The sequence below is a fragment of the Schistocerca cancellata genome, chromosome 6 (genome assembly GCF_023864275.1).
Source record: "Schistocerca cancellata isolate TAMUIC-IGC-003103 chromosome 6, iqSchCanc2.1, whole genome shotgun sequence".
Taxonomy (NCBI): Eukaryota; Metazoa; Arthropoda; class Insecta; order Orthoptera; family Acrididae; genus Schistocerca; species Schistocerca cancellata.
In genome coordinates, this window is record NC_064631.1 from 366,210,012 (window position 1) to 366,235,180 (window position 25,169).

The following is a 25,169-nucleotide window of genomic DNA, read 5'->3' on the forward strand; positions in this document are numbered from 1 at the left end:
ATCGGCGTTCCAAAACATTCCAAAGGTGTTTGTAGGAATCAGGTCAGGACTCTGTGCAGACCAGTCCATTATAGGGATGTTATTGTTCTGTAACCACTCCGCCACAGGCCAAGCATTATGAGCAGGTGCTCGATCGTGTTGAAAAATGCAATCGCCATCCCCGAATTGATCTTCTACAGTGGGAGGCAAGAAGGTGCTTAAAACATCAATATAGGCCTGTACTGTGATAGTGCCACGCAAAACAACAAGGGGTGTTAGCCACCTCCATGAAAAACACTACCACACCGTAACAACACCGCCTCCGAATTTTACTACAAGCTGGCAGATGACGTTCACCGAACATTCGCCACACCCACACCCTACCTCGGATCGCCACATTGTGTACCGTGATTCGTCACTCCACACAACGTTTTCGCATTGTTCAGTCGTCCAACGTTTACGCTCCTTACACCAAGCGAGGCGTCGTTTGGCATATACCGGCGTGATGTGTGGCTTATGAGCAGCCGCTCGACCATGAAATGCAAGTTTCCTCACATCCCGCCTAACTGTCAGTTTGGAATTCCTGTGTGATGGTCTGGATAGATGTCTGCCTATTACACATTATGACCCTCTTCAACTGTCGGCGGTCTCTGTCAGTCAGCAGGCGAGATCGTCCTGTACGCTTTTGTGCTATACGTGTCCCTTCACGTTTCCACTTCACTATCACATCGGGGACAGTGGACCTAGGGATGTTTAGGAGTGCGGAAATCTCGCGTACAGACGTATGACACAAGTGACACGCAATCACCTCACCTCGATAGAAGTCCGTGAATTTCACGGAGCAACCCATTCTGTTCTCAATGTTCAAAATGTTCAAATGTTTGTGAAATCTTATGGGACTTAACTGCTATGATCATCAGTCCGTAAGCTTACACACTACTTAACCCAAATTGTCCTAAGGACAAACACACACATCCATGCCCGATGGAGGACTCGAACCTCCTCCGGGACCAGCCGCACTGGCCCCATTCTGTTCTCTCACGATGTCTAATGACTACTGAGATCGCTGATGTAGAGTACCTGGCAGTAGGTGGCAGCACAATGCACCTAATATGAAAAACTGTGAGTGAAGCCCGATCAACAGGGACTTACATGTTCAAATGTTCAAATCTGTGTGAAATCTTATGGGACTTAACTGCTAAGGTCATCAGTCCCTAACCTTACACGCTATTTAGCCTAAATTATCCTAAGGACAAACACACACAACCATGGCCGAGGGAGGACTCGAAACTCCGCCGGGACCAGCCGCACAGTCCATGACTGCAGCGCAGACTTACATGCTTTGAATGAAAATAACAGTGGTATGTAATACACAAACCGTATGAGTTAAGCCATTACTTGTAACTTTTTATGACATCATATCAGTATGCACTTCAGGTATTCTTAGCATTAAGAACAGCTAGCTTCTAGCCGAAATCTAGATCTGCATAATAAAATTTAAAAAGGACGATTGATTGCTGCAATCTATAATTTACATGAACAACGTGTTTTTGGAGGGTGACCGGATACTTTTGATCACATAGTGTTTGTGTTTTTATACATACAAGTGTCGTGTATGATATCAGAGCATATTATCCCGCCCGTTTATGTGGTACCCTTGGTGTGTGTAGGATACACCAAATTTGAATTAATGCCCACTGAATTGGAGGCTTGCTTCAATCAGAATGAATAACGCTTAGTTTGGAACAGAAATAGTTTACATATCTAAACGTAAATTCACTTAGGAAATGGCTGAAAGTGTAGGAAATCGTATGCGATGTCATGAAACATGTAACGTCGGAATACATTTAGATCTGGCTTACGTGATTGAGTGATATAATCAAACTGTAAATATTATGTGTCCATTTACATTACAGTCTGCATCTGCATGTATCCACCGCACATTTGAGCTACTGTTTGACATATTCTTTATGACTGTATCAGCTTTAATTTACCAGTAGCATAATACAGTTCATATAATCATTGCCTACAAAAATCAGTGTCAGCTAAAAAGTTGAGCTTGTCATGACGTGCCACAGAGCTCATGACGTCCAGAAGTACAATTTCATGACCTCATTTACTATGTAGCTCCACTGGGTTCAAGATTAGTACTTTTCTATGTAATACTTGCGAGTACTGTTTCGTCGCTGGAAAGATTCTCAGCCACGCTCCCATAGCAGAATCCTTCAACGAAACACCCACACCACGCTGCCCTGGTCAGGCTCGCAAAATTCCATTTCACTGCTGCCAAGAGGCTGTAACCTCCCCCTCACTTATTGACCTTAATGACAGTTAAAAATTAAATCGCGTGTACCTAATGGAAATTTGGGAAAAGCAATCGTCACCGAAGTTAATCTGTCGATAAAGAGGGAGGAAAGGGTTACATCTCAATGAAAGGAAAAATGCAAACGAAACTGGTGGAAATTAATTTTGAAAAGGGGTAAAGTTAATAAAGAAAGTAAATGTGCGGTCGTTACGTTAACAATTAACTGGCGTTAATTAGATATTACGGTCGCCAGTCCTATGGACAACTACTATAATAACTGAAAAAGAAAGATTATTGCACATATAATTAGCTCTAAAAGCGTGGCAACTGAAGGTTGACACGTGTTGTGTGAAAACTGAATGTTTGTCAGAAGCAATAAATTTCGCTACACTCTGACTTAATTTAGCAAAAGAATTAATAAAACCGGAAAATTGAAAGTTAATTTAGTGACTGAAATTAATAGTGAACTTTGTTTCTGAAGCACTACGAAATTAAATAAAATAAGGTTAGTCTTGGGCTACCTCAACAGTCATCTCAAAAGCAACTTGAATCTATGCAATTTAGAAATAAGAGATTTAACTTTGAACTTGAATTAAATGATTCTGAACAATTAACAATAGTAAAACTTAGTATGTACCAAGCTGAGCTGCAGCCACAGGTAAGCTAAAATATGGTAACAAAACTCGCACTCTTAATTTGTGCTTGTGAAATCTAAATATTGTAGCCAGCTATGAATACCTTAACTGAACTTTGAAATTAAAGCAGTGAAATGGAATGATATTACTTTAATGCTGGCGTTTGCATTTCAATGACACTCGGGTTCATTCCGGAAAAGGAAGGGACCTGCTTGGTAATGTAATTGGGAAAATGAGCAACAAAGGATCATGCTAAGTTGCTGTAATTTTGTGAGGCAAATGAAACAATTTTAAAAGCTGAGGCCTGCCATACAGTTCTAAAACTTTACGTGCTTCCAGTCTTCCTTGCTGGTTGACTGAAGGTTTGAAGTCGTCGATCGAGGACGTGGCGACAGTCACTCATTGTCGGCTGTCGCTGTTGCAGAAGCTGGATGTTTGCGCGCCTCCTCTCGACACGGTCACCAGGCGAAACGGGCTCTTGATGTGCGCCAGCTAATGCTTCCCGTCCGCGACACCGTGTCAGAAACTATCATAGCAAGTCGAGCGCAATTACATGCTGCCAAACCCCGAAAGCGCGGCAAGTCGCGGGAGCGTCACACAACACGCCTGCTCCACCGCCCTACTCCAGCCAGACCCTCCTCTGCCCGCGATTCACGCGGCAGAGTTAACACTACCAAAGATCGTAAACACTTTGGTTCTCCACACGACCTATCGATGTAATCGTTCGATAGCAGTTTTCCCTAGGTAAGACCCAGCGTAAAAATCCAAATAATATTTACAAAACAAACCAATTATACATCGATATATATATATATATATAATAAAACAATTACAAAATATAGAGACACAGAAATGTCATATCTTCAGGTAACAAAATAGGAAAAAATTTATAGTACAATAGATGGAAATAGGAGGATATGCATTTCCGGCATTACAAGGTCCTTGGCTAAAGCCGGGAGTCATCAAGGCTTGTAAACTCAGCATTCATTTTAAAGAACCATTCCGGTTTTTGCCTATGCGATACAGGAAACCCATGTAAATTCTCAGTTTTAATGGCTGGGCGTGGATTTGACTGTCAACTGAATGCTTTAACCACTACGCTATCCTACTCGAGATATCGGCATTGTGGCTGTGTGGCTGAATATACAGGGCTATTACAAATGACTGAAGCGATTTCATAAATTCACTGTAGCTCCATTCATTGACATATGGTCACGGCACACTACAGATACGTAGAAAAACTCATAAAGTTTTGTTCGGCTGAAGCCGCACTTCAGTTTTCTGCCGCCAGAGCGCTCGAGAGCGCAGTGAGACAAAATGGCGACAGGAGCGGAGAAAGCGTATGTCGTGCTTGAAATGCACTCACATCAGTCAGTCATAACAGTGCAACGACACTTCAGGACGAAGTTCAACAAAGATCCACCAACTGCTAACTCCATTCGGCGATGGTATGCGCAGTTTAAAGCTTCTGGATGCCTCTGTAAGGGGAAATCAACGGGTCGGCCTGCATGAGCGAAGAAACGGTTGAACGCGTGAGGGTAAGTTTCACGCGTAGCCCGCGGAAGTCGACGAATAAAGCAAGCAGGGACCTAAACGTACCACAGCCGACGGTTTGGAAAATCTTACGGAAAAGGCTAAAGCAGAAGCCTTACCGTTTCGAACTCATTGATGGGGACATGCTCCGCCGAGTGTGGGAGGAACTTGATTGTCGGCTTGATGTCTGCCGAATCACTAAAGGGGCACATATCGAACATTTGTGAATGCCTAAAAAAACTTTTTGAGTTTTTGTATGTGTGTGCAAAGCATTGTGAAAATATCTCAAATAATAAAGTTATTGTAGAGCTGTGAAATCGCTTCAATCATTTGTAATAACCCTGTATATTAAGACGAACGGAAGAAACAGTATTTCCTGTTGTACAGGATAAAAAATAGTATTTTGTAGCGTGAAATTCATGTGGATGCACTATAATATAATTTAAAACATGATACACACAAAAAAGTGGAGTACGTCACTAGTACAACAAACTGATCAAATCTGCCAGTTTTACTACTGGGAGCGTCAATTACATCTCTAGGTCTTCAAATTCACTTTCTTGTTTTGTTACTTGAAGCATCAGATGACCGCAGCGTGGACTTGCAAAGAAATAAAATGGCTGTCATATATTTTCACCCTATACTTGAATGTGTTATATGGGGAGTGTTCCTGAGAAATTAAACCTGCGTAGGTGTAGGACTAATAATACACGATTGCCTTCCGATCTTAACCCCTTAAGTTCTGCCAGTACCCAAGTCCTCCCTATTAATTTGCCCGTGAAATCCATTCCTTCATTTGAAGCTGCGAAAGTAACATCCACGAAAGGCAAGATGCATACCAGATAGTGTTTCCCCTTCGGTACATAGCTTTAATACATCAGGTAGCTTCTACAACTTTACTTGTTATGTTAAATATTCAATAAAACCAAATAAGTACGAATGTGCGAAAGGAACTGTGCCGTTGCCAGCTGAAGTAAACAATCTGTTTACCAGCCTTTCTTTCTAATAGCCGGCCCGGGTGGCCGTGCGGTTCTAGGCGCTACAGTCTGGAGCCGAGCGACCGCTACGGTCGCACGTTCGAATCCTGCCTCGGGCAAGGATGTGTGTGATGTCCTTAAGTTAGTTAGGTTTAAGTAGTTCTAAGTTCTAGGGGACTGATGACCTCAGAAGTTAATTCCCATAGTGCTCAGAGCCATTTTTTTCTAATAACGGTTGTTTTCTGTGGTATGGACTCCACAAGACATGGGTAACGGTCGGAAAGCATGCTAAGCAGTGATTATTCTACAACAGGCATAGTTCGTGGAGGATGATAGTAATATCACACAAAACGTATATACCCTTATACACAAAATTTCAGATGTTCTCTATAGGTTGTTCTGTTATGAAGTAAGTGACTACCCAGGCCTGGAAGAGTCGACATTGACAACTGACAGTATGTATTTTCTGTTTCCAGAAGTGGTCCACGAAACGGGCTGTCACGACACGCAGCTGCGACTTACTTGCCGCAACTTGGAGTCCACCATCGCCATCTTACAGGTGTACTTCTCGCCGGAGCGGGAACAGTGCGCGCCTGACAACGAGACGTCACTGGCGCCGTCGACAACGCAGACGTCGACCGCAAGAGCGCACGCGGCCGCCGAGGCTGCCGAGGAGGCCACGAAGGAAGAGCTGTCCCCATACATAGTCCGGCCAGCGCTCAACAGGCGGTAAGTGACGCCTCTGAAGCCGGCTTCTTCCCTGTTATCGGCAGTCTTGCCCCCACCGTACATACAGAGGCACAGTAAAGCTACCTGTAACTTGCCCCATCTTGTCGTTCACACTCAGAGAAGATACAGACGAGAAAACTTCTGTTCAAACTAAGATAGAAAATCCATATTGTTGGCGAGCTTTTGTGAGAAGAGAAACTACGGCGTACCTTTTGTCAACAAATGACAAAATAAATCACTTTCACTCTGAGGAATCAGAGGTCATGGGAATGAAGACTGTTGAACGCTTTGCAGTGCATTTGCCTCATCCCAATGCTAGTAGAAATCGGTCTGTGACGCTGCACATTAAATCGCTGGCTACGTTGCTCACCGTAGGGGTGACATGATATCTGTTCGTCAAACACTTGTGATGGTCCCATGCAGCATCCACGCGTTTGGGAAGATTAACTCTGCAGTACTGAATATTTTCCCTAGACACTGCTGATCTCAGAAATTCGAACGCTTGTGTAATTTCTGATAAGAGCCGTGCGTCTTGCACCGATTTCCGTACCAACTTCAAAGACGGTTAATATCACACACGGCTACATAATACGGCTAAAGAACCCTCGTCATTACATCTATGGAACGACCCTAACCTTCAGCGACATCCTTGAGGGATATACAGACTCACTCGACGTACGGCGTAGATTAGGTCTTGACGAGTCATTGAAATAGATACCGTCTGTTGATATAGCGCAAGCTGTTGTCTTTTTAACCTTCCTATCGGAAAAAAGATTTTACCACTTGACCCTAAGCAGTCTTTCTAATTGTTGACCCAGATGTTGGAGAAGTTGTTGTTTTGTACCATGGGTGTTCCCACCCAACTCCACTTCTGCATCCCTATATGTGAAATCTGTGTGATATTTGTCCTTATCACCCATAATACATTGCATGACTCTCTTTCTTTTTATGGTATTCTCTCCTGGTGTCGGTGTAGAGAGAAGAGGCCTGGTGCACTACCTACACCTCTACATGTCCTATATCTTCTTTCACCCATACTCTCAGTTCACTGTTCTCCTTAAGTCATTTCTTCTGACAGCGTCACAGTGCTTGACGTGACTGTCTCCTATTGGCTCCTTTATTGTGAGGATAAAGGGATTAACCACCACGCTACAAACTCCATTCATCATCATCATTATTGCCATCATCATCATTATCACCATCATCATCATTGTCACCATCATCATCATCATCATTATCACCATCATCATCATGATCACCATCACCATCATCATCATCTTGATCACTAGCCCTCTTTCAGCGTGTGAAAAATAGGTGATTTTCTTTCAGGTAAAATAAAAAGTAATGCTGAATCTGATTATATAATTTCATTCCTTTGTCTCTTGTCTTTAAAAAATCATTTTTGTGTCCACATCAAACCCCCCCCCCCCTCACCTGTAGCTGCTGCTCCAGATGAAAGGACCCCTTGCAGCAACAACATTTTCCTCGCCGAAAAAGTCGAGACAAAAACGTGCATGAAACTAGACTTTTAAAGACATCGTAAAACGGCTACATACGGTGATAGACAACTCAATTTAGATTGCCGGCATCAAATTCCGATCAAAATCGTATTTACCGTTCTCGGGTTATGTTTTCTGCCAATTCGAAAAATACGGTTTGCAGAAAAACGCGTTTAAAGTTTTGGGTTACACGCTTTGTAGTTTAATTAAACACACCTGTAGTTAGAGATCCCTGGACCATACAGCAATCCTTCCAGATCGTAAGGAGGTTCTCCTCCATCTGCCTCGTTGCCATGGTGATCCTGCAGGCCTATTTAGGAGCTTCCATTATTCGCTGCTCTGTTCTCTCGATACGCTTTTCGTCCGCTTTTGTGCACAAGTTGTAACAGGCTGGTCCGGTCTCAAGTTCGAACACGTTCTTAATTTCCATAATGGATGTTAGGCCGTGGTTGAAATTACATGCTGCTAAATTGGCTTCCGGGTCGACAATAGTATTCGGAGGCAGTTTTTCACAAATCCCCTTATAACTCCATAGCGGAGTTTCTGGCGAATATGATATGAATAGTACAGTAAAGCAGTCAACTCCTGGAACATATGAAACAATAAAAGCATAGAGCGTTTGAAATTTTCAAAGAGAACTACCCTTTAACTCGCAATATGCAGCTATGTTCGCTACACGTCTGTCTGTGACCGGCAGTTGGTACGTCACCTCTATGCTCACTCCAGATGCCGCGTCTGCTCCCAACACTAAGGCGTCATATACGGCACATCTTCAAACGATGAAACTGGCTTTTAGTCACTTACTAAATTTAAAGCGACGTTTGGATGAGCATAGCACTGGTTTTCATAGTTTGAGGGAGATCAGGACAAGTTGCTAGGAAATAGTTTTTAACGAGTGAGTTTCTGTTACGCCTGTTTTTTACATCAGTGATTATCCAGCGTCAACCATCTGGGGAAAATTTTAGTGTCTTTTATTTAACTAATCTTCATTTCACGAAACAGTATGTTATGGTGACACTACCGTACTTTTCTCTGAGTGTGAAGACGTGTTCTTGAATGTGTATGGCGTATACACAAAAATGCATACATTTAGTCTCCGTTTTGAATTACGTAACCCTTTAAATTATTATTTAAAAGACTTCATTCCCTTAAAACAGTTTTTAACCTTAGGCAGCACTGAATTGTGTGTGTTGACACTGGTGAGATCTGCAGGGGTTGGCTTTCCTAGCAGGGCTAACCCAGAAGGCTCTTCTAAGCGATGATGTCATATTTTCAAAAACGTGCTAGTATATTTCTCTTGTGCACCGTCGCAATATTTTTTGTGAGGATATATTTAGAGGAAATTTGGGTGTTATTGAATACCATTTGCTCTGTAGTTGTATCTCCAAATTTAATTCATTCTTAGACAAACTTAAACTATTTGGCAATAAATATGTTTTTATTAATAAAACCATCGAAAAAACAGTTTCAGAAAAAGTTCCCCTCGCGGTTATTACGGAATAGACGGGAAATATCGAAGAGCGTGGTAAGAATGCAGATATTCACGTAAATTTCGGAAAATACACATTTAATGTACATAAACTACAATTCTCTGCAGTAACGGTCTAAATAATTTGATTCTACAACGAATCTACGAGGTGCATTCAAGTTCTAAGGCCTCCGATTCTTTTTATCCGGACTGGAAAGAGATAGAAACATGCGCATTGTTTTAAAATGAGGCCGCGTTCATTGTCAATACGTCCCAGAGATGGCAGCACCGTACGGCAGATGGAATTTTACTGCCAGCGGCGAGAATGAGAAGTGTTTTAAATACTTAAAATGGCGACGTTTTCCTTACTTGAACAGCGTGCAATCATTCGTTTTCTGAATTCGCGTGGTGTGAAACCAATTTAAATTCATCGACAGTTGAAGGAGACATGTGGTGATGGAGTTATGGATGTGTCGAAAGTGCGTTCGTGGGTGCGACAGTTTAATGAAGGCAGAACATCGTGTGACAACAAACCGAAACAACCTCGTGCTCGCACAAGCTGGTCTGACGACAAGCTCGAGAAAGTGGAGAGAATTGTTTTGGGGGATCGCCGAATGACTGTTGAACAGATCGCCTCCAGAGTTGGCATTTATGTGAGTTCTGTGCAGACAATCCTGCATGACGACCTGAAAATGCGAAAAGTGTCATCCAGGTGGGTGCCACAAATGCTGACGGACGACCACATGGCTGCCCGTGTGGCATGTTGCCAAGAAATGTTGACGCGCATGGACAGCATGAATGGGACTTTCTTTTCGTCGGTTGTGACAATGGATGACACGTGGATGCCATTTTTCAATCCAGAAACAAAACGCCAGTCAGCTCAATGGTAGCACTCAGATTCACCGCCACCAAAAAAATTTCGGGTAACCGCCAGTGCTGAAAAAATGATGGTGTCCATGTTCTGGGACAGAGAGGGCGTAATCCTTACCCATTGCGTTCCAAAGGGCACTACGGTAACAGGTGCATCATACGAAAATGTTTTGAAGAACAAATTCCTTCCTGCACTGCAACAAAAACGTCCGGGAAGGGCTGCACGTGTACTGTTTCACCAAGACAACGCATCCGCACATCGAGCTAACGTTACGCAACCGTTTCTTTGTGATAACAACTTTGAAGTTGTTCCTCATGCTCCCTACTCACCTGACCTGGCTCCTAGTGACTTTTGGCTTTTTCCAACAATGAAAGACACTCTCCATGGCCGCACATTCACCAGCTGTGCTGCTATTGCCTCAGCGATTTTCCAGTGGTCAAAACAGACTCCTAAAGAAGCCTTCGCCGCTGCCATAGAATCATGGCGTCAGCGTTGTGAAAAATGTGTACGTCTGCAGGGCGATTACGTCGAGAAGTAACGCCAGTTTCATCGATTTCGGGTGAGTAGTTAGTTAGAAAAAAAATCGGAGGCCTTAGAACTTGAATGCACCTCGTACTTTATACCAACAAAGTTGTGAAACAGTTACTTGCTTGTGTAGTAGAGATGACCCTTTTTAAACTCATATATTAGCTGAAGTCACTGATTTAATCTTCGTTCTCAGTTCTGCAGTCACGATGGGCCCACATTTTACCAGGTATTGCATACTGCATTCACGCCAACTAGGACATCACAACATAAAAACAGAATCATCCGTATTCAAAGCCAAAAACTGAGCAGTACGTAACGACCAACTACTCTTTTACTTATAAATTTCATAGTGTTAATCTTTAATGTACCTTTCCAATAATTATTGCGTATTTTCGAAGACTTACTTGCAACACATTTGTCAAACTATGAAAACAGTTTTTCTGTGCCTTAACTTACACGATGGCTGGAGACGAATTGAACTCATTACAGTGCATCATGGCAACATTTTGAAGTAGTGCATTTGCTTGTTGTGACTTGTGAGCACCATCGACAGATGAGAGGTCATGATATTTCATTGTACCCGAAGTTCATCTGTTTACTCGGTTCACATACTGAATACATTCATGTTCAGCAAGGGCACTGGTAACCACGCTACAAACACTGTACAATTTTCATCGCCAGCATCATCATACTTTATTTTTGAGCCACTTCTGGCCTGCTGTTCGTGGTTTGCAGGTTACCAACCTTGCTTTTTGTAGTAGGCTCAATGAATCGACGAAAGGTAATACTGTCAGAGCATCGTCAATAATGTGCGCTATGTGTCAACACCGAAAGCCCTAGCGTATCAGCAAGGCAGGCTACGCTGTTTCAGAGGAAAAGTCCTTGAAACTTTACAGACAGTATTGTTACGGTCAAAAATCAACAAAGAAGCTGACAGACGTAACGTGACTTCCGGCCATCGATGAAACTACTTGACGCACAAGCAGTGTTGCGCCACAGAGATTAAAAATTCGTAAACATTTGGAACCATGGTCTGTGCGCACCAATGGAACACTTACATCGGTAACTGTCAGGTCCTTCCTCCTTTTCACTGGTGTCCATAGAGAAGAAACGAAGGAACGTGGACCAAAGGCAAACAGTGACCTACGAAATTAACAACAGTCGTCACGACAAAAAGAAAGGATTAGTTTAGTAGTATGAATAACGACTTAGACTTGTCGTCACTCTGAAACGTATTTTGAAGTTAAGAATACTTGGTAAGAAGCTTTCTGCAACGGGGCTGAAACAATGGGACAAGAAGATACAATGGAAGTTGTATGTTGTTAGTAGTGGCAGCTTATTCTGGCAAACATCGTCGATTTGTAAGGCACTGTTTTACTACCTGGATTCGTTTCGGCGGCATCGATAATTTGTGTTGCTAGCTGAGTTAATGACTGAACTATCATTGTGGTAGACACACTGGAGGTTGACTGAAATAATTAATTTAAAGGCGTATAACATATGATGTTTATTTTTTATGAATAGGTCATTTCTTGTAGGAATAAACAGTACAAATTACATGTATCGGCTCAAATCCACATAAATTATTTAAAAAAATATGCGCACATATGACTGTGATAATACACCTGTTTACATACAAGACCAAAGACCTTGAAGTACTAATAAAATTTTGGCTGTCTCCACAAGCCTCAACTAAATTCCGCTCCTGAACCGCACATAGAAGTTTGCCCACCACATAGTTACTGCTCGCTTAACTTACGTTAACGAAGCTGAAAATTACAAAAATAAAGAGAAACATTAGGATTACTGTATGGCTGGTTGTAGTGGAGAAAGGATTTTACAGTAAGTTAGAGTTCTTAGAATACTTAGGGCCTGCCATAATCTTACGATTGTCTATGGCAATGACGAGGGAGGAGATTTTACTATCTATCTGGGAAAATCAATTGTGGGGACCAGATTAGTTTACACCCATCTATTTATTTGAACAAAAAGCAGCATGAGCAGCCACTGATTTTGCTCTCATCAACAAGAAAAGGAAATAACATTAACTAAATATGAGACTGTTTTCCAAAATTTAAGATGTAAAAATACAATGTCTCCCAGAGAAGAAAATCACATCAAAAATAAGTCTCTATTAACGATTTCAAGCGGTGGTGCAGAAATGAATCAAATCACCCGAAACAAAATAATACTAAAAAGCTTCGTGGCATAAAATCTACAAGCTGTCGCACCAGATATCGTCTGCGAAAGAGAGTTTATTCCGATATCCATTTGAAAGACGCTCGTTAGACCTGATACAAGAGTGGAATGGTAAATATCAAATGGATACACTCACCCATGCGGCCACCTTGGGCAAAACCATTACAGGTTGTAAAGATATCCATTCTATATCGAACTAAAATTGCTGCAAAACATTATGCAAACATAACTCGCACAAAGTCACGAAAATAGAGTAGCCAGTTATAAATGAAACCAAAAATGAAATCCCGCAATTTCATACACAAAGCGTGACTAGATTTTACTGAAGAGGCCGTCCAGATCTGCATGCTTCCTTTCCAGGCACTAGAACAGAATTATATAACACCTGCGACATATAATATCTACAGCATTCCTCTTCCTTCCCAGTGTCAGCGCCTTCACAGTGGACACACAAGGAATTCTGGAAAACATTACCGTCACCCACTCGCGTAGCGACTCACCAGTAAGTGCATGCATTGTAATAATGAAACGAGTCTAATAACTACGTTTCAGCAAAAACTTTAGAAGTTAGATCGCCACATGTCTGCTTTGTACACGTGTCATGACCATGTTTAGTGTTACGGAACATGCTGTCCCATGACAGATTAAGCCTTACTCCAAGAAAAGATACTCATTCACTGTATGCCTTTTGTAATTATGCAGACATAAGGTATATGTGTTTTGGTAGCCATGCGTCGTTAATTACGCAGGCCAACTTGTGGTTTTTAGTGTCCTAGATCTTAAAATAACAAAAAATCTGCTTTACAATTCACATTAAAATGTGTTTTTAGCGATTATAATTTATAGTTTTCGTGTACTATTCAATTAATAATAACATAAAGTTGTTATTTCGGTACAGTGGTTGCACTGGTTAGTACACACCTTTACTATGGTACTATAACTCTTCTGTTTTTGATCAAGAACCTTTGGATCTGAAAAACAATCCATTACCACCTCTACTCATTAAGATGGGCCTGCTGAAATAGTTTGTGAAAGCACTGTATGAAGGAGGAGAATGTTTCATAACTGCCTATACGAGAAGGTTCCTCATATATCAGAAACAAAATTGAATGATGCCTGTTGGACCTGAAATTCGATGCCTATTTTCGATTCTAACTTCAAATGAACAAAGGAGACTGATTCAGAGAGAGACTTGTGAATTATTCACGGAGAATTTTACCAAGTTCTTAGAAAACGAAAAGGCTCCACAATAAATTTCTGTTGTAAGCAATATGCTGACAGTTTTAGAAAAAGTTGGGCTGTTTGATGAACATCAACATTCACACTTCTAAGAGGTATCATGAAGTGATTAAAGTGATGCGAAGATAGTATCGTGGTCGCCGGAACACCAATACGACGTCAGACTACTATTGGTCACTTCACTGCGACGCATAAGAGACAGTTCATCAGAGAAAAAGCTGTTTTTCAAAAGAAGAGAGAAAGGAAATACAAGTCAATGGACACATAATTCCTATTTAATAATGGTATAATACACTGTTTATTATGGAGAACAAATCACTTTCTCTTCCAGTTACATGTGCTTTCCTAATTTTCCAGTTTACAACAAAGTCACATAGTGCCAAAATTGTAGTCGTTGGAAAAAAGTAAGGTGAGATATGGATTCAGCATCTAAAATTCCATGCGATTGTGGTCTACCTAACAGAAGTAAAATTTTTTGTTTGACTTGTGTAATGATAAGACCCCTTAATGCGCGCCGAGTAGATTCCATAGTGTATAGTCTTTCACTCCGTTATTCTGTAAAATATTTCTATGATTGTCCAATTCGTCTTATCTGGTCCGACAAATGGCACTGGAATCTACAAATACCGAGCAGCTCCAAGATCAATGCCACAGAATAGGAAATACAATTTAAGATCTTTGAAATTAAGACGACTGACTGAAATAGCTCGCAGAATCATTGTGTGTTTAATTTCGTTCCATTTTCTGTAGAAGGTGTTACAGAATAACGTTTTAAAAATTTGGGACGCTGTAAAGGATGAAATTCGGAACATTTTACAATAAGGAATATTCTGTAACCAGAAATATGAAATGAAATTCTATAACACTACGCACTTTCTACGCATTCGCTAAGCTAAATGAACTACCAGCCACTGTAGTTTAGAAAACTGTTATTGACAAAATAGTAGAGTATAATAAAAAACTATAAACTGAATATATGCCTTCGCTACTGTAGAGAAAATGTTCAATGTAACGACCACCGACTTTGTTATATACTATGCAAGACGACCCATGTTTTGTCTGCTTCTCTGTAAGAATCCACGCTCCCCTCTAGTGGTATCAAACCTTGTAAATATGCACGCAGTAAGCTCACGCACGGTTCGTACTGATGTTATGTGCGGAAGGATGTTTATATAATCCCACAAGAAAAAATCAACAGTGTGGGTGGAGGGGATGGGGGGTGGGGGATGTCAGGAGAGCGCGCAGGCGAAGGGACTGGGCACTCCCTTCCAATTACTCTCTGCCTAAAGCTGTCTGTGAGATATGTCCTGACTCCATGATCAAAGCGCGCTGAGGCACCGTCGTGCTACAACCACAAACCAGTGTGCAATGGCAAGGGAACCTGCTCCGAGAGTTCACGGGAGGCATTCTCCAGAAAGTTCAGATACCATAGGCCATTCACAACGATCCAGTAAGGTGATCTCCACGAATTCCGACGCAAATTTTTACTGAGAATCGCATCTATAACTCCTATTGTGGGTAATGCGTGGATTTTTAACAGCCCATTGGTGATTACTGCGGGAGATTTTGTAAATGTTGACTCATCAGTAAACAGCATCAGGTCTGGAAAATTGTGAACAGCAGTGCGCTGACGAAGGAACCAGTGTAAGAACTGAAATTCAGGCTAGCTCATAGTTTGAACTGAAAATCAGGCTAGCTCATAGTTTGAACTGGTTGACCGTGGAATCGATGTAGGTGCGCACCGTGTAAAACCCACCAGATCCCCAGGTGGTACGAGTATATGTGCGTTGCGGGCAGCAATTGTACGTATGTTTGTTCTTGGATTGGCAGTTACCTGGTCCTTAACGTCTTCCTCAAATTGAGGGGTTCTTGCCATTCTTGGACCTGCTTAATATGTATTAGTTGCCACGATCCCTCTCTTAGTCGACGATCGACACTAATGAATAATAGGATACAAGAAGTCATCAGTTTGGGTAACTTACTGCGTACAACCGACGAGTTGCACTGGCATTCCCGCAGCGTTCACTTAACACAGATCCATATCAACGAGTTCTCCGGATGTATGATTACCCTCCATGATGTCAGAAATTAACCAAAGCGCATCAAGCAAGATAACCAGACAACTGTACCCTTGACTTTTGTTGACTAGCTGTGTGTTCAGAACACAGCTCCATTGTATGGAAGGGGTCAGCACTAAGTAAACTAATTCCCGTACCCAGGTTCAGGTAGATTACTGTAGTTATGCGCTTGCAGTCTTCCATCTGCAGAAATAGCACAACGTCAATGGATGGAAGGATAGCTACCCAAGTGATAGGACGTCAAAAACCTCCTACTGCTGTAGAAACTTTATTTCACTTTTCCAACAGCGCACGAAGATCTCTATCGCTGAAACTACATTTTACTCAGCATCAAGCACTGTCTGATCCCTTCTCGGTAACGTATATACACGTATATTAACGCAAATAAGTGAATTTATGCTACTTAACGACGGTTACCTGTATCACACAATATCAGTAGCAGGTTGCCAATGTAACTGCTTCAAGGGGGAACAAAAAATTGATTTTCGCTATTTCATACAATTATTGATCGAATTTAAAAATTTAAAGTGCTGCCACAATCTATTCAATAATAGGCATAATGTTACATTACATGTTTAACAGCCGACCTCCGTGGCCGAGCGGTTCTAGGCGCTTCAGTCCGGAACCGCGCTACTGCTACGGTCGCAGGTTCAAATCCAACGTCGGCCATGGATGTGTGTGATGTCCTTAGGTTAGTTAGGTTTAAGTACACTCATGCTCATAAACTGAGGATAATTGCAGAATGTGGTGCCACACAATGTAGCACTACACAAAACTGGTGCTAATAGCATAGGCACATAGGGAACACACACGACACAGATGTGTAAGTCCACAGTATTGGTGATAAGTTGAGAAAACCGTCCTCAAACACATGTGCCACAAAACGCCACTGTTTCCTGTCCATTTACCCCGGCATCAATATGGGATATGATCACCATGTACAGACCGCACAACGGGTTGGCATACTCAGAATCAGGTTGTCGAGCAGCTGCTGGGGTATAGTCTCCCATTCTTGCACCAGTGCCTGTCGGAGCTCCTGTTTTGTCCTAAGGGTGTGAAGACGTGTAGCGATACGTTGACCGACAGCATCCCAGACGTGCTCGATGGGGTTTAGATCTGGAGAACAGGCAGGCCACTCCATTCGCCTGATATCTTCTGTTTCAAGGTACTCCTCCACGATGACGTCCCGATACACTTGACCTGTTACAGTTCCTCTGTCAACGACATGCAGGGGTGTACGTGCACCAATCATAATCCCACCCCACACCATCAAACCACGACCTCCATACAGGTCCCTTTCAAGGACATTAATGGGTTGGTATCTGGTTCCTGGTTCACGCCAGATGAAAACCCGGCGAGAATTACTGTTCTGACTATACCTGGACTCGTCCGTGAACATAACCTGGGACCATTGTTCCAATGACCATGAACTGTGTTGCTGACACCAGGCTTTACGGGCTCTTCTGTGACCAGGGGTCAGTGGAACGCAACTTGCAGGTCTCCAGGCGAATAAACCATGTATGTTCAGTCGTCTGTAGACTGTGTGTCTGGAGACAACTGTTCCAGTGGCTACGGTCAGGTCCCGAGCAAGGCTACCTGCAGTACTCTGTGGCCATCTGCGGGCACTGATGGCGAGATATCGGTCTTCTTGTGGTGTTATACACTGTGGACTTCCCGTACTGTAGCGCCTGGACACGTTTCCTGTCTGCTGGAATTGTTGCCATAATCTTGAGATTACACTCTGTGGCACACGAAGGGCACGTGGTACGACCTGCTGTGTTTGACCAGCCTCCAGTCGCCCTAGTATTCTACCCCACATAACATCAATATGTGTTCTTTGACCCATTTTCAACACACAGTCACCATTAGCACGTGTGAAAACGTCTGCACACTTACTCGCTGCACCGTACTCTAACATGCACCAGCACACCTCTGCGTATGTGGACTGCTGCCAGCGCCACCGTGCGACAACCGCAGGTCAAATGCACCGCATGGTCATACGCCGAGGTGATTTAAACCCGCAAACCGCCAACCAGAGCGTTGTTTCACCATATATCAGTATTATCCTTAATTTATGAAACTGAGTGTAATTCCCATCATGCCCCGCGGCCAACCTCGCAGTTTGAACGTCCTAACGCAAACTGTTTAGAAGTAATGATGATTTTATTCCATTTAGTTCAATATTTGTCACCCTGCGTTAACGGCAATCTACACGTGGGACGGTAATTCCGCAGTGTAGCTGCTACTAGTATGGTGGACGATGACACAGAGTGCTGCAAGCAGTCCACTGCTTGTTCTCGAATGGTGGGCGCGCATGTGAAGGGGACACTATGTACCTGGTGCACAATACGGCGCTCCTCCCTTGGTCAGACGTCTTCGACTGGAATCTTGAGTATGTGTGTCCTCACATTCCCATTCAGTCCAACATCGGGCCGCTGTCACATCCAAATGCCCCACAAGTCTGAAGAATACTGCTCGATTGAACTGGCCGGTCAAGTGGAGACCCGCAATGAGGTCTATTTCAAACTCTGTCCGATGCTGATAACGCTGTCTCAGACTAGTATGTGGTAGCTTCCCGTGATACTTAGTGATGACTCAACATCTGACGCTTTTCATGCTCTTTACACAACCTGCCATGTCTGATGACAGTACTATTGTTGGCCGCTGTACCTGTCACAGAGACATGCAACTTTGATCGTTTACCCATCCGCCTAACTGACTTAGACATCTGGCCATGTCTTTATTCGTATACTCTCTCACAAACTATTCGTGTTTTGTTAATTCTGTCATTTGTAAATTTTGTAATTGTAATTCTGTTAGCTATGTACTAACTCATAATGATCAACTAGCACTGGATCGCATTTTCCTCGGTACTTGATAGATTAAATAAATAATTTTTGAAATTATGTATTTACCTGTCAAGTTACGAGGGAAATGCTATCCAATTGAGAGAGCACAAGCAGGTCACTATATGGCTTAAAACAAATATACTCTAAACCGCTTTGCAGATTAGTCAGCACATTTAAGACTCATAAATTCTGACTGATAAATATTTAAATTTTTCTACGTATCATTGCCCCTCGAGAATTATCACATCCGTTACACGCCCGACCGGCAACGCCTACCGGTCAGACGCGAGCTGTGTTAAGTGTACGGAATGCGGCAGCTTGCTGGGTCACCGGCGGCGGCGCGCCTGACCCATTTACGCTTAAGTGGATAAACGCCCGCCCACTGTTCGTCGGTGGATCACCTTAGGAACCCCCGACCAGAGTCGCCCTTCTCCGACGGCGTCAACTTGTCGCCGCTTACCGAGCACGTGCGTCTGGTCTGCGTGGTATTACACGAAAGCATTCCACAGGCGTTACGGAGAGAACCCTTCCGCAACATAGACCCAGATGTCATATGCAGAGAAATGTCCGTAAAAGTCTTTGTGTAATTGCAAGTGCGTAGGATTCATCCGCAGGCGTTAACCTGAACGAAATGGCTCGCTCTCTGCCTTAGTGACATACGTAATGCATTACTGACACAGGCAATTTCTCCAGACACCGTGCATCACTGCTAAACATCTTTCTTTATAAGAAAAAGTAATACATTGAAGAGTAGTTTCATATTTAAATAGAAACAATTTACTTAACACGTCATGGTTTGGACTACAGAAGGGCTGCTCGACTGAGAGTGCAGTTTATGCATTCATTTACCAAATATTACAGATTCAAAATTTACTCTCTGACTGCGCATTCCTTAACGTCAGCTGTGTTAGGTATAGATATACTACCTATTAGTGACATATGAAAATTTGTACCAGACCAGGACTCGAACCAGGATTTCCCCTTCTACCGTATTTTCCTTCGCCGTCGGCGTTGTCGTTGTTACCGTGAGACACCGTTATACCAAGAGGAAAGGCGCGTCGATCTTAGAGCATGAGATATGATGACCTTAGGCCATTGACAACACACAACGGTCACGGTAGCATCTGATTCCAGAATAGCTGCAGTAGCTAAGATCTACGAACTATCCCCTGTTGACCAGGTCCCCAAAACTTAACTCGTAACGAGATCCCTTCAAAGCAAATTGTCATAACGATCGTCTATAAAGGCTTCGTACAACGAGAAGATATGTTACGGTTGCTGGAATAATAACAGATACGACCAAACTGTCTTGTCTCTTCTGCTTTATTTAACATAACTTCGTTCACAGTTTCATTTCGCATTCACCACTCATTCACCGAAACCCTTTGATGAACAGTTTTGGTTGCTTAACACCAACAGTCAATGATAATGATACAGCTTTTCTCCTTTTTATAAATTGAAGCCCGCTCTCCGTGATATAATAAAAAAAAAAGGTCTCAATACCGCGTCCCTCGTGAGATGCGAATAGACTTATCCCGGAATTGACCGCCCTGTAGGTGTACTCAATTTAATGACCACACTTCGCTGTCCGCTATTTCGCGTAACTGAATGTCCATTTGTTAGTCTGATTATACACTGTAGCTATTTAAAATTCGCCCCTATATTTTTCACAACGCACAATTAGCACTTCGTTACTTATTTGTTTTTTTTTCTAAGAGTAAACGGAAAAAAAGACGCCGTATCATGGGCTTAGTCGACATAAAGCAAAACACCTTAATATGCCCAATTTCACCTCTTCTTATAGCATCGGCTACCTTACTCATTAATTTACTACATATTGTTTCCAATAACACTAAACAGGTATCGCCGTTATATTTTAATTGTATTCAAAAGCATGTTACTACTATTATGACCAACCAAATCGTCACAAATCGCGTGGCGTGCGTTTTTAATGATAACTTTACGCTATTCAATTAAATCGCGCGGCGTGCGTTTTTTAATGATAACTTTACGCTATTCAATTTCCGTTACAGCTATCTTGACTCGTAATGTTACACGGCCCCCCAGACTGTGATGTCTTGAAGAGGGTTCCAGACAGAACAGGCTTTTTTTTTTTTGTACAGTGACAGGAGAGGGTATTTGTTTCGGCGAATACACTCACCCTCAGATTCACTCAACATGTCAGTACATACATTCTACAATATTTAAGTTGAGTTAATGGGCCTAGACAAAATGCCCTTAACTAAATTCCACATTTGTTTATAGGTTGTCTTAGAAACACTTCGCACTAATCACTTCATATTCACACCACATTTTTTTTCTTGGATGAAACCCTCTGTTCTTCAACCGACTGTGCAAGGCAGGGATCACAGCCAGGTTCGACGATTGGCATCCTAGGCCAAAACCCTTATTAGGCCACTTGTTTAACCAGAGAGGATTTGGTACTTTTCTGTTCCTCTTAATTCCACTTTTAAATCATCCATCCTCGCTGTTCGGTGAGAGGATAGATCGTATTTCAGCGTCGACATTGTTGCTGATACCAAGAAGGTATCTCATGGAAATCGTCGGTACATTCTTTAATTTTCTTTGTAAGTTAGTATAAGTACGTATTTATCCACTGGTGCTTTTATTTAGTCCACTGAGTGTAGTCTTGGTATCATTCAGTGTTTCTTGAATCTATATTTTGCTCATTATTGATAATACTTCTTCAGGTCTATGTGATGGAACAAGCCTTTAATTACATCAGTATCACAATCTGCCAGGAGGTAGCTCCCTTCATGAGGTATTTTCATTATTTTGTATGGACCTGTATATAAATATTGCCATTTCTTATTCAGTCTTTTCCTGGTTGATGCTTTTGGGTGATTTCTCAATAAAATTTCTTCCCCTACATCATATGTGACTACTTTCTTCACATTTTTATCAAAACGGATTTTTCTCAATTGTGCTTGATGCTTCAGGTTTTCGTAGACCTTCTTCACCATATCTTCTTTCTTGGTAATCTTTTGTTCTATCACAGGTAATTTCTTCATCCATTCTGGCACAATACTTTCACCAAATACTATTTGGTTAGGTGAATAACCAGTCGATAAGTGTCGTAAGTCATTATACACTTTCTCAAATTCATAAAACCAATCGATCCATTTATAATGTTGTTTGGGTATGTACGTCCGTAAAAATCGGTTCAACTCTCGGAAGATTCTCTCAACCGGATTGCCACAAGGGTAAAATCTTGAGATGTAAATGTGCTGGATTCCTTGTTCTTTCATAGTGTCTCTCCATACTTTGCTTGTATAATAAGCAGCGTTGTCTGTCAAGACCATTATAGGTTTGCCAAGCTCAGTTATATAGTTGTTGATAAATTTGCGTAACATGGGTCGAACGTGGAGATTTTTCAAAGGATATAATTTCACATATTTTGAAAAGAGATCATAGAAAGCCAATACATATTTGAACCGTCCACGTGTCATGGGACATGGTCCACAGACATCACATGACACCAACATTAAAGGTTGTTGTGGGATGATAGGATGTAATTCTATCTTCCGACAATAGTTTATGGGTTTCACCTTCTGACATATTTTGCACTTCTTAAGAATATTTGTAGCTACACGTCCCAAATTTGTATGATAGCAGTATTGTGCTATTTTGGCTGTACATTTAGTGGCACCAAAATGACCCCAATTCAAGTGAGTGTACCATACTAGTGATTCTAAATATTTATTTGGAACACAAACTTTCCAAACATCTTCTTCATCCTTCTTTCGATACAATATTCCGGATTTTAATTGATACTGTTCTTGAGAGTGACTTAGCGTTTTGCTTTCAACAGCATGCCTAATGGCTTTCCACAACTTATCATCTTCTTGCAGTTGTGGAAGACTTCGACATAGCTGTGAAATCTGCCTCTCACAATATTGCCTTGATAAATTCATGACTTTAAAGTCAATAGTCCGTTCTTCACACTCGTCGTCATTCTTTCTTTTCGGTAGTCTTGAAAGTGCATCGGCTATGATGTTGTCTTTCCCTCTGATGTATTTGAGCGTAATATCATATTCTTGCAGTAGCAAGGCCCACAGGGTTAAACGTGAATGGAACATCCTTCCTGTTAAAATAAAAGATAAAGCTTTGTGGTCACAGAATACAATGATCTTCTTTCCATATACAAAATAGCGAAACTTTCTAAGGGTCCAGACCACGGCCAGTACTTCCAATTCAGTAGTACAATATGCACGTTCACAGCTAGAGAGTGTTCTGCTGGCAAACCCAATTATTTTGATGGTACTGATATCTTCTGGATTGTCCATCTGGAAAAGAGTGGCACCCAATCCTGTTTCAGAAGTATCCGCAGCAATATAAAAATCTTGATCAAGTCTCGGATGATGTAACAGTGGAGCATTAGTCAAAGCATTGCGGATGTTATCAAAAGCTTGCGTGCATTCGGAGTTCCACTCCCACATGACATTTTTTCTTAACAGCCGTAACAAACAGTCTTGGCTTCCTAACTGATTGGGTAAAAATCGTCGAAAAAATGAAACTAAGCCGATAAATGACTTTAAGCCCGTCCTATTTTTTGGATAAGCACATCTGTTAATCGCATCCATCTTTTTAGGATTTGGTTTTATCCCTTCAGGAGTGATTATATGTCCAAGAAATTTCAATTGGTTATGAGCAAACTTGGATTTGCTCAAATTTACAGTAACTCCGTATTCCAAAAATTTCGCAAAACTCTTCTTAATAAGTCCAAATGTTCCTCCCAAGTTTCAGAAGCAATTAGCAAATCATCCACATATAACGTAACTTCATTCAAAAGGTCTCTGCCCAGTACGGTATCTAATGCCGATATGAAAACACCACCGCTTGTTTTCAACCCAAATGGCATGACGGTAAACTGGTAACTTCGGCCCAGAAAAATGAATGCAGTATATTTTCTAGATTCTTTCGATATTCTAGTTTGCCAATATGAACTACGCATATCCAAAGAAGTTAAGAAGCGGGCACCATAAAACTTTTGTACTAACTCTTCTAGGTTCTCCGGTCGCGTTTGTACAGGTATAATGATCTTATTGATCTCTCTGGCATCCAACACCAATCTGATGTCACCATTGGGTTTAATTACCGCCACAAGAGGGTTACAATATTCGGAATCTGAGGGCTCAATAATACCCCATTCTAACATTTTATTGATTTCCTTTCTGACTACTTCATTCTTTGTCCATGGGATAGAATAGGAAGTATGACAAAAGGGTTTATGTGCATACGTCTTTATATGGAATTCAAAATCTTTTATTATACCCGGACGTTTACTAAAAATCGACTGATATGCTTCCAACAAGTAGTACAGTTCGTCCCTTTGGATAACAGATAAATATTCTGATTCTAACACCTTTTCCTGCAATGACATTTTATCAATCATTTCTTCAGAACATTCAATAAGGCATATATCATACACATTTTCATCATCAATGCTGACATATTTTACCATTAGATTCATACACAACTGATTTGGAATTACTCGGCCCTTTCTCAGGGTGGCTGTCAAAACATAACCATTGGAATTAAATATACATTCACCTTTCTCTAAATTAATGATTGCACCGGTCTCACATAAAAAATCCAAACCCCAGATACATGGTACTGTCATTTTAGGAACAACCAGGAATGTACTTTCTATTTGAGCCCCCCGTATTGTAACGTCGACACGTACCTGTTTCACAACTTTTTGCATTTTTGCGCTGAACGCTCCAGACACAGTACATCCTGTGATAGGAAAAGTGGGCATTTTTACCCCTCGGCTTATCTGTTTTAAACAGTCCAGCGTCATGACACTAATAGTTGCTCCAGTATCAATTAATATTTCAACATCAACATTATTTATACTTGTTGGAATTATTGCCTGTAAAATTTGTCCACATTTATTAGAAACTTCAGATTTTTCTTCAATTAATTCATTCCTTATATCCTGCTCGTTATTGTACCTTAATACTCTCAGTTCAAATTGATGCCTGCCTTCCTTCTCCTTTCCAGTCATCCTAGGAAGGCATTTGGTGACTGGTATTAGTTTAATCTATCTCGTTGAGTCATCGGTGGGGGTTCATGAACTTCCACAATCCGTACAGTATGATCCGAGTTATGGTATTCACGCCGTCGCACATTGGAGGCTCCTTCGCCCATTGGTATAACTCCTTGTGCTGGATGAGGACTCGAGGCATTTGTTCCGTCCTGCCGATGAACATTATGCTTCGAATTATCTTCCCAAGGTCGAATACAATTGGGATCA

The 25,169-nt window shown here is 41.7% G+C and overlaps 1 protein-coding gene across 1 annotated transcript in view; it reads left to right on the top strand.

The window, feature by feature from the left end:
• LOC126190917 (uncharacterized) overlaps positions 1 to 25,169 on the top strand; it is a 481,361-nt gene that overhangs the window by 133,486 nt on the left and 322,706 nt on the right. The window contains exon 2 of the mRNA XM_049931547.1: positions 5,906 to 6,158. Within this exon, the coding sequence (XP_049787504.1) occupies positions 5,906 to 6,158 (253 nt within the window). The remainder of the gene's footprint in view (positions 1 to 5,905; positions 6,159 to 25,169) is intronic.